The sequence below is a fragment of the Phaenicophaeus curvirostris genome, chromosome 2 (genome assembly GCF_032191515.1).
Source record: "Phaenicophaeus curvirostris isolate KB17595 chromosome 2, BPBGC_Pcur_1.0, whole genome shotgun sequence".
In the NCBI taxonomy this organism is placed as follows: domain Eukaryota; kingdom Metazoa; phylum Chordata; class Aves; order Cuculiformes; family Cuculidae; genus Phaenicophaeus; species Phaenicophaeus curvirostris.
This window is the reverse complement of record NC_091393.1, coordinates 74,587,377-74,603,478: the sequence shown is the minus strand read 5'-3', so window position 1 is coordinate 74,603,478 and position 16,102 is coordinate 74,587,377. Positions and strand designations below refer to the sequence as shown.

Here is a 16,102-nt window from a genome sequence, read left to right as displayed (position 1 = left end):
AGAATATGAAAGCTATTTTCAGTGAAGTCTCATGGAAAAACAGGCTGTTACTTAGTGTACCTATTCCCTATAAGGATTTGCAGTATTATCTTCTGTCCTTGTGAAGAAATGAGTTTTCCTTTTCTTGCATCTGCAGATCTAAACTGTTGTAGAACAATGACATGGAGCCTCTCTTGGCTTGGCCCTAAAGAAAAATGTCCTGTTGGAGTGTCTTGAGCTGAATACCTGCCTGACTAGAATGTCTGTGAAGTAAGGGTTACATGTGGTTGTATCCAACTTAAAAACATCTGTGTTGACTCTCATTGTGCCAGAATGATTATGAAAGTCTTGAGAGATTAAAACCCCAAAGAAACAAAAATCCTAACATTTTTTCTTTTCAGGTTTGAAAAACAGTGTCACTGTTGGTGGGGAGGGCAAAGAAGTTGGTGTTGGTGGGTTTTGTATGTTTAGTTTTGGCGTGGTGGTTAGTGTTTTCTTGTGTGTTTTTTTTTTTTTTTTAAGCTACATTTCAGTTCAGAAAATGCTTCAGTTCCACAATGATAAGCAGATCAGTTTTGTTTCTGTGGAACATTTAAAACATTGAAGTTCTGAAGCTGATTTTAAAAACATTTAGGGATAGGATTATCAAAAAGCATGTCTTAATGTAGAGTTTGCTTTTTATTTCAGTTCCCAGAGTGTGGTTTCTTTGGCATGTATGACAAAATTCTCCTCTTCCGTCATGACCTGAACTCAGATAATATTTTGCAACGAATTACGTCAGCAGAAGAGATACACGAGGGAGATCTTGTTGAGGTTGTGCTCTCTGGTAGGTGTTGTTGTAACAGTGGAACAGTGATTTAGTAGATTAAAAGAAGACAAGACTTTATGGAACATTGTTGTCATCCTTGACTGGCACTCTTTAAGTGTGACACTGTGTGTCACTGTGTCACTGTTTTGTGGTAGAGGTTTCCAAGAAAATCCAAATGGTACTGATGCTTCAGTACTCAGTTTTGTTAGTGTTTCATGCTCATGTTTTATGGAATTATACAATGGTTTGGGTTGGAAGGGACCTCAAAAATCTTCTAGTTTCAGCCCCACAGGCATCTTCTTCAGATTAACTATTAGAAATAAATTTGAATTATAAGAAAATGAATTTATAATTATAATATATGTTTATTATTTTTATTGTTGAAGCTGAAATCAGTTTCAGATTTCACTCTTCCAACCCTGCTGTTTGCTTTCTTTTGCTTAGGTCTGTCTTTTTGTTCTGTAGCAGGCATTGATGGTTTATATGGCTAAAAGGCTTCATATAAACAGAGTTGCTGAATCGTACATATAAGAACAGACTCTTAAGGGTTATTGTAGTGCTTGAAAATTGTTTCTTTTAAATTATAAAGTCCTTAGAGTAGTGATTATCAACAACCAGGACAACACCCTTTCCCACATGCCAACTGGTTTGAATTTTGTGTTTCATCAATACCCTGTCAAATTCAACCGAAAGCCAGCTGTAGTTAAACTACAAATAAAAGATGGACTCTAATTTGTAAATTGGATCGATAATGTATGATTTCCAGAGTTATAAGGCTGAGTTCCTTGGCCGCATTTCATTGCCTACTGTTCTAGGCATCTCTAGGGTGTTCAGTAGTTGATGATCTGGGTTTGACCTTTTTATTGTTTCTGGTGAGTGGCATATTTGGAAAATTTGTTGTGTGTCCCTCTTCTTGACCATCTCTGACTATTTCCTTATAAACAAACAGACCAACATGAACAGAGGCATTTTGAAGACGTAAATCTCCATCAATAGAGTTTTAAAACTGGAACATAAGAATCTCAATGTGAAGTGTTAGTATGTATTTGATCAAAGAATAGTATCTATCACGTCAAAGTAGTGTTGGTATAAAACACCACCTTTTAAAAAACATTCCAAGAAATAGGTCAAAAATTCATTTAAACATATCTATGCTTGTTAAAGAAAAAGGTGATTACTAGTAAAGTTTCCAGTTTCCTGTGGAAACTCTATCTGCAGTTCTGTTTTGATATACAGAGTTCAATCTAGTAAGCTTTTACTGAAGAAGTCCTGTAAAAGATAAAATTCTAGCCTGTAGAACTGTCCTTTGTTTGAAAATTTGTAGGTTACAAATCAGCTTGAAAATGAAGTTGCTCTTTCATATGTTTACTGTTAAGTTGATTTTAGCAAAGCTTTCATTTGCCTTCTCAGCTTAGTGAGGTTTTCAACATTGTGACTCATACTGTTGATTAGTTGTGCCTCTTAGCCTACACAATCCACTGGATCTTTTTCCTCAATAAATACGCTTACTGAAAAATATGTAATCGTCTAAATGCATATTTAAATGGCATACAGTAAAATGCCAATGTTTAAACAGCTTATTGCTGTTCTTTGAATCTGTTGTTTTTAAAACAACGTATTCTTTCCATAAATCCTTGTTGATCCTGTGGCAAGAACCATAACTTACTGCAATTTCTTAAAAGCTTTGGCTACAGTTGAAGATTTCCAGATTCGTCCTCATGCACTTTATGTGCATTCCTACAAGGCTCCTACTTTTTGTGACTACTGCGGAGAGATGCTTTGGGGTTTGGTACGACAAGGATTAAAATGTGAAGGTACGTCTGGGATTTTTAATGTATTTTTGTGTATATATATCTATATAAGATCAGGAAGAAGAAATTTTGTCTTATTTTACATGATAGCATGTGATAAACATCCTGTTTCACAGAGTTGGAAGGGGTTGTGCATCAGGAAGCCCGAGTTCTGGCCCTGGCTTTAATGCAAAGTGTGTGTGACCTTGGGCAAATGATTAAGAAGTGTTCTTGTTTCTCATTTTGAAAAAAAATAGCTAGCTTACAAGGGTGTTTCTTTGCACAAGGAGCCCATATTTTCGAGTCTCCTGAAGGGGAATCCCTTTCCTTATGGCCTTCGTCCAGCTGGCTCCAGAGCACTGCAGCCTGCTGTCAGGTACTGATGCTGCCTGCTCACTGGCTTCTCCTTGGCTCTTGTGCTCTAAAGTGAGTGATGAAAGCCGCCTGGTGTAGGGAGAAGTGATGATGACAGTCATCTGCTTCAGGATCTTAGACCATGTTTCTAGAGCAGGGCTTGCTGCAGAACAGTATTATGGCGAGTAGTGCAAATGAAGCTGTTTCTGTGAATTTCATCAAGAACACTAAAATAAGAGAATTTAACAGAACGATCTGTTTCTATCTTTCCCATTTCCTGGGATCATCTTTTTAGCTGCTTTATCAAAATACTAGTACTATTTTTGTGACTTTGAATGTTGGGAGACTATTTTGTCTAAAAGACCTTCTCTTTCAGGTTGTGGGTTAAACTACCATAAGCGATGTGCCTTCAAGATTCCAAATAACTGCAGTGGAGTGAGAAAGAGGCGTCTGTCAAATGTGTCTTTACCAGGAGCAGGGCTTTCAGTTCCAAGACCAGCACAAGCTGAACATACATCCTCTGCCTCCGAAGAAGTACGTAATGTGAAAGGGGAAATAATTTCAGGTTTTAAATCCTTCTCCCTCTGGGGAGCTTGCTAGTGTTGCAAGTGGCTCATAATGAGTACAATGGAGTTGAGCTTAACCCTTATGACTGGTTTTAGTTAATTTTTAATTTTGGCGAGTCTTAGACTGTGACGCTTGCTGATAACTATTTTTACTATAAGAAGTGAAACGGGAAGTCAATTATAACTTTTGTGTATGATTTTGATATTAGCCTGTTACTCGTGATTGTATTAACTCTGAGAACTTTGGTTTAGGGTATGATAAAACACCTTGTCTTCTTTGTTACACGTATTAATTTTATAAATGTGGTATAAGTATAGAATAGTTACTTGGCTAAAGCCGTACAAATTGTGTGCTTTTATGCTGGGAGAGAAGAGAGTGTTTCTGATACACTCTTAAGCTTTTCACAGAGTTTATCTAAAAAAAACCCAGGCCCTATCAAGGAGGGTGTAGGGGATGAAAGCCTTACAGTGAAAACATCATCCATAATATTTTTTGTAATAATAGTTATGATGATGGCTGAGAGGTTAGTGATTATACTGCAACCATATTGGGATCTTAAGACAGGGCAGGCAGTGATTTGTTTCGTTGCTGCTTTCGTTGTGGGGTAAAAGCAATAATTTTGACACTTCTTTTTTCCTACCTATCTAATTCTATTACTTTAAGGTATAACAATTCTTACATTCTTACAATGGTTTAAAATATAAATTGTATAGAGTGCTTGGTTCGAGAACATAATTTTTGTAGCTAGAGGCTATGAAGCTTAGTCTTGAGTCATGAAAAATATTTATTCTGAGGTTTATAACTATGGGTAAGATTTATTCAGTGAACGTAGAACTGTAAGCATTTGTCCTCTTATGAAATTTAACTTTATGATTTCTACATGCTTGTTTAGTACCTCTTTGACACCTCTTCTTTGCTGTCTCCTTTTGAATACTTGGCTTAGAAGATCAGTAATATATTCTCATATTTACGGTTCATCTTTCTGCTATCTTAAAATGCTTTATGTCAGATGTACAAGACCATGTTCCTTTACATTTTTCTATAAGTGTACATAACTATATTTATCCAACTGAATGTTCAGTAGAATACTCAATGTCCTTTTTGTTTTAATTACCAAAGTTTTTGTTTTAACTTAGCTTCAAGGATTTCTTGGGGGTGTAATTTCCAAAATTGTTTGTGGATTTTTTGAATATTTTTCCTAACTCAGTAAGCTGTCCAGGCATGCAGTACTTTGCTTTTTAAAGCTGATGACTTGAGGTAGTGATTGGATTTTGGTTTGTTTACCTCCAGTGTTTTCCATTTCAACCCCTACGTGAGGGCCTGTTTGAGCTGTCTGTGAACCTTACTAGATTGCTTAAAAGAAAAAAATCCTAAGAGTGAATTTTTAACATTTTAACATCTGTGGAAGTTAAGTTTCATACATACTTTCCTTCTCTCTGCAAGGCTTGGTTTTGTTTTATGATGTCAGAATGTTCTCTCAAAACTGTTTTGGCGCAAATCGTGTATACCTTCTTTATTTTAGCGTTGCTGCCCAGAACCTAGTAAGAGGATTCCCTCCTGGAGTGGCCGTCCCATCTGGATGGAAAAGATGGTGCTTTGCAGAGTGAAGGTTCCACACACGTTTGCTGTTCACTCTTATACTCGACCCACCATATGCCAGTATTGCAAACGGCTGCTCAAGGGCCTTTTTCGCCAAGGAATGCAGTGTAAAGGTAAACATTTAATTTTCTGCTGCAGTGAAATTTTTCAGTAAAGATCTTACGTTTAAAACTGATTTCAGTTTATGTTTTGATTGCCAGAAGGAGGTGTAATGTGACATGGGGCAATTTAATTTTTAAGAGGATTACAGGAGTGGTCATTTTCTTTTTGGTAGACTGTACATTGTACATTTTCTGAAAAATAAGATTTAATCACATGTTGATTGGTAACACCTTAATTTCTAGAAGGATAATTCTAGATTTATAAAAATGGAAAATACTTCAGTGTCTGTCTCCCAGACTCATTACTAAAGAATTTTTAAGTTCTTTTTTTAAGGTCTTTATTGCTGGATAGTGCAGATCTGTCAGCTTTGTTACAGGAAAGAAAACTGTAATGATGAATCCTAAACACTGATATGGAGAGGTCTTTCCATTGCTCAGCCTTATTAGGATTGACTTGCTCTTAGTCTTTGTGGTTTCCTTGTAGGATTTGAAATGTCTGTTTCATCCAGCCCCCTTCAGACAAGTGAAGTAACCATTGAATTAACCATATTCCATGATATAGACTGAAAACATTGCTATAGAAAGGACAGTTCATTGGTCTCCTAGGATGCTTCCTCATAAGCACTCAGAAGCTGAACAGGATTGTATTTTGCTCCAGGGTTTGGCTTCGCTGTTACTGAAAAATGGGGAGATAATGATTTTTCTCTTTCCTGGGCTTAAAAGGAAAGCACAATGAACTTTCTTTGGATAGCGAAAGGGGCTAAAACATCAGTTTGAAAACCCTTGTGGGTGCAGTAGGGAGTTTTGAAATGTATGATTTTGATACAAAGTTGAAAATTATCGGTATTGCTGCTAATAAAGGAAATTCCTGTTAATATCACCAATGTTGTGTGCTGGACTTTGTTCAGTAGGCGGTGTCTGATACCTCTGATGGAGAAATGGCACGCATCCAAGTTAGATTCCATCTCCACATCAGGCCAGCTCTGGACATAATGTTATTCTGTCTACTCTGTTTCAGCTGGCAGAAGTGGGGCTTCAGTGTTCAGGCAAATCTGTAATCTGAATAATAGAGGATATACAGCAGAGCTTATTTGCTCTGTGATATAAGTATGTGAACCTGGAGGCTCTGATGGCTGCAAGTCTTAAACAACAGGTGGGAAAAAATGATAGAGATGAGACATTTTAATCATAGCAATGGAAAAAAGGGTGTGGAACAGATGAGAGGATGGGAAAAATTGCATCATAATGGAAAAATAACTACAGAAAAAGCCAGAGAGGTAGACAACTGTTTTGTACTGGAAGGGGAAGTGCTGACATAATAAATGATGGTGGGGCAAATCAGTGTGTGACATCAGGACAATACTGTTGATTTCCTTCTGGAAGTGACCTCATCGGTGCTGTCTTCATCTACATGCAAATGTGTGGATCTGAACTGAAGCTTGTCATGGAAGTAGAATGCTAGTGTCTGAATAGGAGTAAGATTCTGGTATTATGGGCTTATTTATCTTCTGTTGTAGATTGCAGATTCAACTGCCACAAACGTTGTGCGTCTAAAGTACCTAAAGACTGTCTTGGAGAGGTGACTTTCAACGGAGGTAAGATGAGAGACATGTTTTCAAATACTGACAGATCTTTACAGGCTTAACAAGATGCATTAGCTTTTGGTTACTCCCTATTTGAGTATTTTGCATCTTTTTACTTCCCATTTTTTTCACCTGAGATCACTGACAATTAAAAATTATTCACTGTAAAACTTATACTCTGGTGACTTTAATTTTACTTAATTAGTCTTGGCAAGTTCAGTATTTTTTGCTTGAGACTGCTCAAGGAAGACAAAAAAATGAAGAAGCCTTCTCGATGTACAAAAGTTAAACATATGTTGTGACCAATCTGCTCATTGTTCACCATGAAGTATATATTTTTAAATGTTAAGCTCTGAAGACAGGTAGCATTTTTTTGTGGCTTTCTCATAGCCATGCTTTTTAGTGGCCAGAGTGAGCCCCAGCAGTTTGTGAGGTAAAGGAGAAGGGGAAAAAGGCAAGCCAGAACAATACAAAAAGCCCCACTCTAAATTCTTAAGACCTTAGTTAAATATGACTGTCTTCTGAATAGACCTCACAGACCTGAAAGGGGAAGGTGGAGAACAGTATGTGAAGAAAGTTTAGAGTCTTATTCTTACAAGTTTTGAAGCAGCGTAAAGTTGATGAAATACAGGATCGATGAGCTGACAGTGAGGTGGGTTGAAAGCTGGTTGAATGGATAGGCCTAGAGGGTGGTGATCCTTGGCATAAAGCATAGTTGGAGGCCAGTAACTAGCGGTGTACCCCGTAGGCCAATGCTGGGTCAAATCCTGTTCAATGTCTTCGTTAATGATCTGCATGATAGGGCTGGGCGTACCCTCAGCAAATTTGCTGATTACGGGGAAAGCTGGCTGATACTCCAGAGGGTTGTGCTGTTGTCCAGAGGGACTTCGACAGGCTGGAGAAAGGGCCTCATGGGGATTGTTGGACCAGATGACCTCCATGTATGTCTTATTTCTTGGTTTGCACAGTGCAAATTGTACAACTTTTGGAAACTTTAAACTTCTGCCAGCAAGGAGTTAGATATGAATAAGATCTATTCTGCTTTTCTCTTTTCCTGCAATAGCATAGCCCCATTTTTCTCTCTTACTTTTGCTGTTGTGGGCTACAAGGGCAGCAAGAACAGAGTTGGGTTTCTGTTGACGGAGAATTTCATTTGCAGTGGAATAATTCTCTGGGTCATCTCTAGCCATCAAAAGGTTACTTTGTACTGATTACCTGTGGAAAAGAATTACTTAATGAGATTTAGGTTTAGACCTTAAGCTTTTCACTCTATTTCTTTCAGTAGGATTCTTGTTTTGATTTGGTCTCTCTTGCCTTGGCATTTAGCAAAGAAAAGTGATAATGTTCCTTAGAATACTCTGCATCATTTAGCAATAAGTGGAGGATCTTGTATATTCTGATTGTACTGTTTTGTTTACTTCCATAAATGTGAACTGAAGAAGAATTTTTGTGGAATTGTTGGGGGTTTCTTAGTTTTGTTTTGTTTTAATGTGGGGTTATTTTTGTGTTTTTGAAATATCTGAATCCTGTGTTGTTTCCAGAACCTGCTAGCCCAGGCCAGGACTTGGACATGCCAATGGAAGTTGATAGCAGTGAAATGAACAGTGATGGTAGTCGGGGTCTAGATGATGCTGAAGAGCCCTCTCCTCCAGAGGACAAAATCTTCTTTATGGATCCATCGGACCTTGATGCAGACAAAGATGAGGAAGCTGTCAAAACCATCAGGTGGATTTCCTTGCTCTGGACATAGTTTCCTCAGTACCGTGAAGTAAAACTTAGAGTAAAACACTTCTTATTAGCCCAGTTCTACCATCTGAAGTGTAATCTTTCCCTTTGTGTTTTTTTAACTTGAAAACGCTTTGCGAAGTTGTTCTGTCCCAAACAAATCTGAAACAGAAATAAATTAAAATAATTTAGCCTTTTCTAATTGGAAAAAGTGCTTTGCTATGACTGATAAAAAAAAAAGAAAGAACATGGTGAAATTTATGTCTTAATTTAACATGGCTAAGATACAAGTAAGATCTTTGTGAATTTAGGCTAATTTAGTTACTGGTTTACGTGTGTTGATTTAAAAGCAATAACTTGAAGTATTTTAATATTCACATCATAGTGTATATACATTTTAGGCAGAAATTTTCATTTTTAATAAAAATGTGATTTTTCTGAAATCTTGTATATAACAACTATTACCTAACTCCTTTAATCAAGTCTGTTCTTTTTTACTTTCTGTGTTGTACGGAACAGTGTCATCCTGATTTACTTAAGTCATTCTTAATAATGTAAGAGCAGTTGTATTAGGTCAAACCAAAGGTCATTTTAGCTCAGTGCTTAGTAACAGGTTTGTAAGGAAGAGTATGTAGTGATACCTTCTCAACTTTCAGTGATTTATAGCTCAAGGACTTCCTTGTTTGGAAGTAGCATATTTTCTGTATTCCACCTCTAGGTGGGATTATTCCTTTTATTTATAATTGCATTTGAAGCAATTAAAGTTTTTTTGGCCTGTACAGTATTCTGTGGCAGCCAATTCTACAGTGTAACTGTGTGCTGTGTTAAAGCATCCTTACACTTTTGGATTTGAATCTGCCGTGTGATTCTGTGTGTTTACAAATGTTTGTATTAGTGTCACATGTAGGAGCTCTGTTAAGCAGGTGACTTAGTGGCTGACTCCATCTCAGTGATATTGGAACCTGTGCATTTAACTAATGATACTGTTAGAGATTGTCAAATCTTTGTCTGCGGGACAGCTAATATCCCTGAGGACTGATAAAATTTCCAGTGCAGCTGTGATTTGAATTAACGCACCCCTCTTGATATTTTCACAAATTGAAAGTACACCTAGATAGGGAACTTTATTAGTGTAATTACAATATGAAGAAGTAGCATAGTCAATTTACACAGACAGGAAAAAATAATAGCAATGGTGATGTTAATTATATTTTTATGCTGGTTTAAGACCAGCGGTCTCAGCTAATAGTTTTGAGGGCGGATAGTTTCTGTAGGTGTCCTCATTCCAGTGTGTTTCTTCTGTGTTCCACAGAGTAATTTAAGTACTGCAGTACTTGCAGTAGGAGAGCTAGTGGGAGCTCAGATGCCTTATCAATTTTATCTATCAATGAAATAGTTTCTCTAGGAGGAAAAGGTACCTGTTCCTGAAAATTATGGGCTAATTGTGTAGTACTGGTACGATTGCAATACTCTTGTATTTTAACTTGTTATTAACTGTTATATCTTTTTCAGTCCTTCAACAAGCAATAATATTCCTCTCATGAGAGTTGTACAGTCAATCAAGCACACAAAGAGGAAGAGCAGTACAATGGTGAAGGAAGGATGGATGGTCCACTATACTAGTAGAGACAATCTGGTCAGTGACTTTAGCTTCTTCCTACGTTAAGTTAAATTATTTCTTTAAACTGATGTGTTTTATTTCTGTTATTTAACTATTCTGATTTACAGTATCATTTCAAATAACTTAGTCATGCTGTTCATTATGAAGAAATCTGGTGCAAAGGAGAAGCTGTAGTTTATTAAAAATTCTTCCTGTCATGATTAAACAGTACTTTTCCTTCTCCTTTTTCCCTCTCTTAACTTGTCCTGGATGAATCGCACATTTAAGATTTCAGCTTTCCTGAGATAATAATTTGGAATCATTTCCTATGTCTTATTTCTGTTTAGGAGTTGAATTAAACATTTGTATCAGGGTTCTTATTCTACTACATGAAAAGGTGCAAGTCTCTTTAAAATAATGAGTACTGAAATGGTTGACACTATTATTCGAATAATCTAGGTGTTTATAAGTATTTATGTGTAGATATGGGAGCCCTTCATTCTTCTGGAAATTCACTCTTAGAGTAAGCATTATGGAACACCATTCCACCTAAACTCACTATTCTTCTCGTCACTGATGGAATAAAGAGTTGTGGCTTGACTTGCATGTCCTTGGCTATGCAGACATCCTCCAAAAAGACTGTTGTTTGTTTCCAGTGCTACCAATAATTAGTTGAATCTTCTTGGGTAAGCTTAGGAGGAAGATTAGGAAGAAAAACTGGTTTCCTAAGAAGGGAGAGAGTGAGTCCTCTTGTCTCTGGGTAGATGAATGAAAAGGATGAAATCAAGAAGTTCCTAGATCTTGTGAAGAACAGGGTGTCTTATTGAGGCTGCTGCTGCAAGACAGCATGAATACTTCTGCATTCTTGCCTCTGTGCAAGAGTCTGATTGAAGGGGACTTAAGGAACTTTGAGGAACTGTTATTTAAGTTGTGTTGATCATAAACTGCCTTACAAAACATTTCTTTAAAGTGGAGTTTTCTAATACCTAGGTGTATTTATGACAAACCAAAATGAGTATCTGGCATATGTCAGATGAGATTTATCATCACATTTGTCATTAGCTGGCTGTGGAAAAACTAAGGCCAGGTAGCAGATGAAAGTTCTGGCAGAACTGTGCAGGGCAAATCTGTTATTTGGCTGTGATTTAATCTTTCAGTACAGCCAGTCCATTTTTCCATGGACTTTTTTGGACGTCCCTGTAGAACAGTGATCAGATTGTACACCTTACCTTAGTTTGATTTTGATTTATTTTTTTTTCTGTCAGTCTGGCTGCTACCTAGATGACATCTACTGAAAAAGGCCTTTGAAAAGAAGTCCTATTCATGTCCTAGCTTGCTTTGTCTACCTTCTGCAGGTAGTCTTAACTTCCCCATGATTGAAGTGTTTTAAGCTCTGCTGTATTATATTTCAAACTTTGACATGCTAGGCTAGAGTTGAGTGTTGAGTTTTTGTCACGCAAAACCAAAAATGGGTTTCTAACTACATGAGCTTGATGCAAGCCAAGTAGGTTAGGTCGTAGACAGCAATATTAGCTGTCTAAAAGATTCTTTGTTTTGAGGGATATTCCTCTGCTTAAAACTACAAGACAGTTATGTGCAACAGCTTATTCATATTACTTTTTGGTGTAGAAGATAATTCTCAGTCGTGGGGACTTCTAGAAAATGGCCCTTTAGCCTCTCTTGATTTTTATTCTTAGCCCCCACCCCTCCCCCCCCAGCTATTTTGTCCACTTGAAATCTCCGTCTGTCTTGACACTATGGGCTTTGGACCCTATAAAATTCTGTCTTGTTGAAAGAATTAATGACTTGTTAGGCTTGCTAAGTCCTTGAACTCTTGCAGTCTTGGTGTGAGGGCACAGAGGGAGAAAGCCTGACTCCCACGGTTGTTACTAAGTTAAAATAATTCACGTTTTGTGAGCACATGCACCTGGAGTGAAACCTGTATAGGTAAGTGTTTTTCCTGTAGGGGATAACTGCTCTTGTCACTGCTATTACTGTAAGGTAAGTAGGGTTTTTTTCCTGTTATATGGAAATAATTTTACGAGTCTTTTCTTAAGTTAAAAATAAAATCTTTGTTCCCAGAGTGTCTATTTTCATGTATCTAGTCTAAGATGCAGCTGTAGATTAATGTTAATTGATTGTCTTAGTCATTTAAAGCATTTATCTCATTTAAATAATTGGATAACAAAACCATACCAGTGATTTTATTCCTTTATGTGTATTTTGTAGCGAAAAAGACATTACTGGAGACTGGACAGCAAATGCCTCACGCTATTTCAAAATGAATCTGGAACAAAATATTACAAGGTAATTAATATTGAGTATTAATTGTGTTGCACTTGATTTACTCAGTGCTTTGTAGATTTGAAATCTGCTTGTGAGCAGTATAAATATTGTCTTTATTTCCATATCCTTTTAAATCAAAACTGTGACAGGTTAGTTGTTGGCCAAAGCTTATAAGTGAGAGGAACCAAGACTAACTCTTGAGAAGTCGCTTGCACCTTCTATTCTAATTCCCTTGAATATGTCTCTCCTTACATTTTATGTGTACTGTTCTCCTGAATTGCTGAGCATATTAAGCTTTCTTGACGATTACCAGAGGATTTGTTTGGTCGCCAGTCTAATAAAGGCTTGGATTTTTGCGTTCTCGAAGCAGTGACTGAAAGTTTGCCTGCTTCAGGGTTCCCAAAATTAAATTATTCCAAATTGTTCAACTGAAAGTTTCAAGCAAGATTTAGAGAATTTATTGTGTAGCCTGGCATTATGTAAACAAAACTTAGCAATAAGTTTAGTGTATTGTTAATATAGTAATGTGTTCAGTGGCTGAACATTCAAAAAATGTGTTTGAATGTATAAATAGGATTTTCCCTTTTTGTCTTACACCTTTAGGTGGGGTTCCAAACCTTGCAGCTTCTTCCTTATAACATCTCTAAGATCAAGCCTTTTGTCTATACACCCAGCTAAACTTATCCAGATCCTTTTCATCCCTATCTTGACCAATGCAGTCTTTTCTCAGACCTCCCTGAGACTTGCATTGCCCTGTACGTTCAAAACACAGCTGGTAAAATATGTTCCTTGGTTGTTGCTCAGTTGTGTCACTGCTTTTAGTCCTTTGACTTGCCCCTTTGCATCCCTATTTTTAACTGCTTAAACCTCAAGTTATTTCTGTTGTTAGAATAATTCACAGTTGTTGCCTTTGTATTTATTTACTCTTCACCTTAATCAGCTACTGTCTCTTGTGCCCCTAATACCAACCTGGTGTTCATCTGCTTGTACACTACTCTTGCAAGTGATGTGCACCTTTACACCTTCCTGTGTATGTGGAATGTCTTCCTCCAGCTAGTGTGAACTTGCAAACATTTCTTCCTCCAGATCTGTTCTCTAGTACTGCCTGTACTATGATCTTAAACTGGAAAGACAGAAGAGTCAGTAGAAATTAATATCTATATGAAAGAGAATCTTTACCAAAACAGATTCTGATACATGATGCAGTGCTTATTGACTGGCTTATATAACCACATCCTCTTCTTTGTGTTGCCTTGTTTCACATCTTTCCCCCTGTCATGTTCTTCTCTAGCTAAGCCATACAAACTACGGGGAAGAAATGGTCATTCTGTAGTTGTACATCGTTTGTATGCAGTGGGGCTGTGTGTCATGCTTAATATAAATGCAGTTTATCTGAATAGAGAATAGCAGTTGTATAGAGGGGACTGTGGTGAGGCTGGAAGTCTCTAGGCTTGTACAGAGGAATTCAGAAACCTGTGGGTGGGCAGTGGTCATGCACAGTTTGACATTAATTATGAAGCTTGGTATTTTTGTTTCGGTATTTTGATATATTTGCTTTGATTTCTTTGCAAACACGTTAAGTTTTCAATATCAGTATATTAAAAGATTATGTGCGTTTTCATTTTTTAATCTTTAATATTTTTCTTCAGGAGATTCCGCTTTCAGAAATTCTCCAGGTGACTCAACCTCGAGATTTTTCAAACGTGGTGCAGGGCAGCAACCCATACTGTTTTGAGATCATCACTGACACGATGGTGTACTTTGTTGGCGAAAACAATGGCAGCAGTCATCACAGTCCTGTTCTTGCTGCCACCGGAGTTGGACTTGACGTAGCTCAGGGCTGGGAGAAAGCCATTCGTCAGGCTTTGATGCCAGTCACTCCTCAAGCTAGCGTTTGCACTGCGGCAGGACAAGGAAAAGATCACAGTAAGCAGGGAGACAAGGCGCTAATGTTCATATTCTGAAGCTGCTGATGGTAGAGATTCCTTTCAGAAAAGTGCTTATTTAGAGTGAAGTGTAGTATGTCTATTCTATGCTGAATTGGGTCCGTAATTTTCTGCAAGTCTCTAAAGCGACGCTCAGGTTTGTGGAGGGTGGGCAAATCCTTTCACCTGTTGTAGCAGGAAATAGTAGTCAAGAATCAGATTTGTAATATAAATGCATATTGCAGATCTTTTTTGTAGGAGCATTAAGAACTCACACATTGGTCCCATTTTTCATTCAGAAACCTAGTTATTATAGATAGATATTTCTAATAAATTTAGAAAATATATATATGTATTCAGATTATATACATATAATCTGAAAGAACTTAATTTGGATGCTTTGTGGTGTTATCCCCTGTATATTATTTTGTATCTGTTAGATGTCAGGATCTGAAGAGAAGAAAAGGAGTTAGTTATGTAATGTATTATAGATCCTGCCAGTGATGCTGAGCTGTGGGTAGTAATGAAAAGTATTCTTCCTTTTATGTGCTCATCTTCCCTTTCTTTCTCTGGCATAGGATCGTATTAATTATCAAGGCTCTACTAAATTATATATTGTCTTCTTTCTCTTCAGACATTTTGTTCCTTGCAACGCCATTCATTCACTTTCTGTACTGAGAATTATGCTTTCATTCTTTAATTTTCTTTCATCTTCCAGCTACTCTTTCATCTTCTTTAGTGAACTTTTCTTTTGCAGGAGTCTGAGATTAATTTTTCATCTCTGATATCTGGTTTTGTGCATCAGCAAAGTTAAGAATGTGTAAGTGCTAGTCTGAGGTGTAAAGGCACTTTCTGAAAATACAACCATGGTCTGAAATGGTAAACTATGCAGTGACAGTACTGGTAATTATTTACAGTGTTTAATTACAGTGAAGAAACCTACCTGTAAGATGGTACCTTGTAACTGGCCTTATACATATGTAAAAAGCCTCTTAAGATATGAAATTCTTAGTTCCAAATATACATACGCCAAAGCTTGGTTTTCTAGAACCTGAGGTTTAATGTTGCTGAGAGACGTGCAAGACAGTTCCTTTAACCAAAATAAATATTTTTTCAGATACAAATAATAACATTTTTATATTAAAACTTGACATTAGTAGGGAATAGAGCTGCAAGGATAGGTACAGAGAGGAGGAAGTATTTTGGCATGTTTAGGATTGTGGGATTATAAGAAACTATTATGATTGTGGAATGCATTGCCATAGTCTTAGACAATTCATCAGGTTTGTTTTTAAACTCCAAAAAAGCCTACAAAATGTCAGTTCATCCCTTTTCTTCCTGCACACTGTGAGCTGTGAAATGTATACCAAGAACCTTTAAGGAAGTTAGACTTCTAGTTGAAAAAACAAACACCTATAAAGAGTCAAATATGTTCTTTTAAGTGAAAAGACCAAAAGAGCAGGGAGGCATTGCTAATGCTTGAAGCACTTGCAACAGCAGGGAATTTGTAGTGTCCACCTGTCCACAAGACAGCTCAATTTATAGTCAGTTTATACCACATTCTGGTCAGAAAGTAGCTAGAAATGAGGATGCTCTTCCAGGACCCAAGGGTAAGGATCCTTTCTGACCTTGTACCTGGTGACTGGAGTGGGAGGTTTTTGTGGAATATTTCTGAGCTGAGATGAGAAAGATGAGGTTAACAAGCTGTTGTCTGGAATAGGTTACATATTGAATCCTGGCATTACTGATTTCTTCAGAAATGACAGTTTTTCAGCCCTTATTCTT

At 37.2% G+C, this 16,102-nt stretch overlaps 1 protein-coding gene across 1 annotated transcript in view; it reads left to right on the top strand.

Moving 5' to 3' along the window:
* PRKD3 (protein kinase D3) overlaps window positions 1-16,102 on the top strand; it is a 41,804-nt gene that overhangs the window by 12,589 nt on the left and 13,113 nt on the right. Inside the window, exons 2-10 of the mRNA XM_069852495.1 lie at window positions 667-805; window positions 2,470-2,601; window positions 3,308-3,465; window positions 5,021-5,210; window positions 6,716-6,793; window positions 8,323-8,506; window positions 10,019-10,142; window positions 12,336-12,413; window positions 14,042-14,318. Coding sequence (XP_069708596.1) covers window positions 667-805; window positions 2,470-2,601; window positions 3,308-3,465; window positions 5,021-5,210; window positions 6,716-6,793; window positions 8,323-8,506; window positions 10,019-10,142; window positions 12,336-12,413; window positions 14,042-14,318 — 1,360 coding nt within the window. The remainder of the gene's footprint in view (window positions 1-666; window positions 806-2,469; window positions 2,602-3,307; window positions 3,466-5,020; window positions 5,211-6,715; window positions 6,794-8,322; window positions 8,507-10,018; window positions 10,143-12,335; window positions 12,414-14,041; window positions 14,319-16,102) is intronic.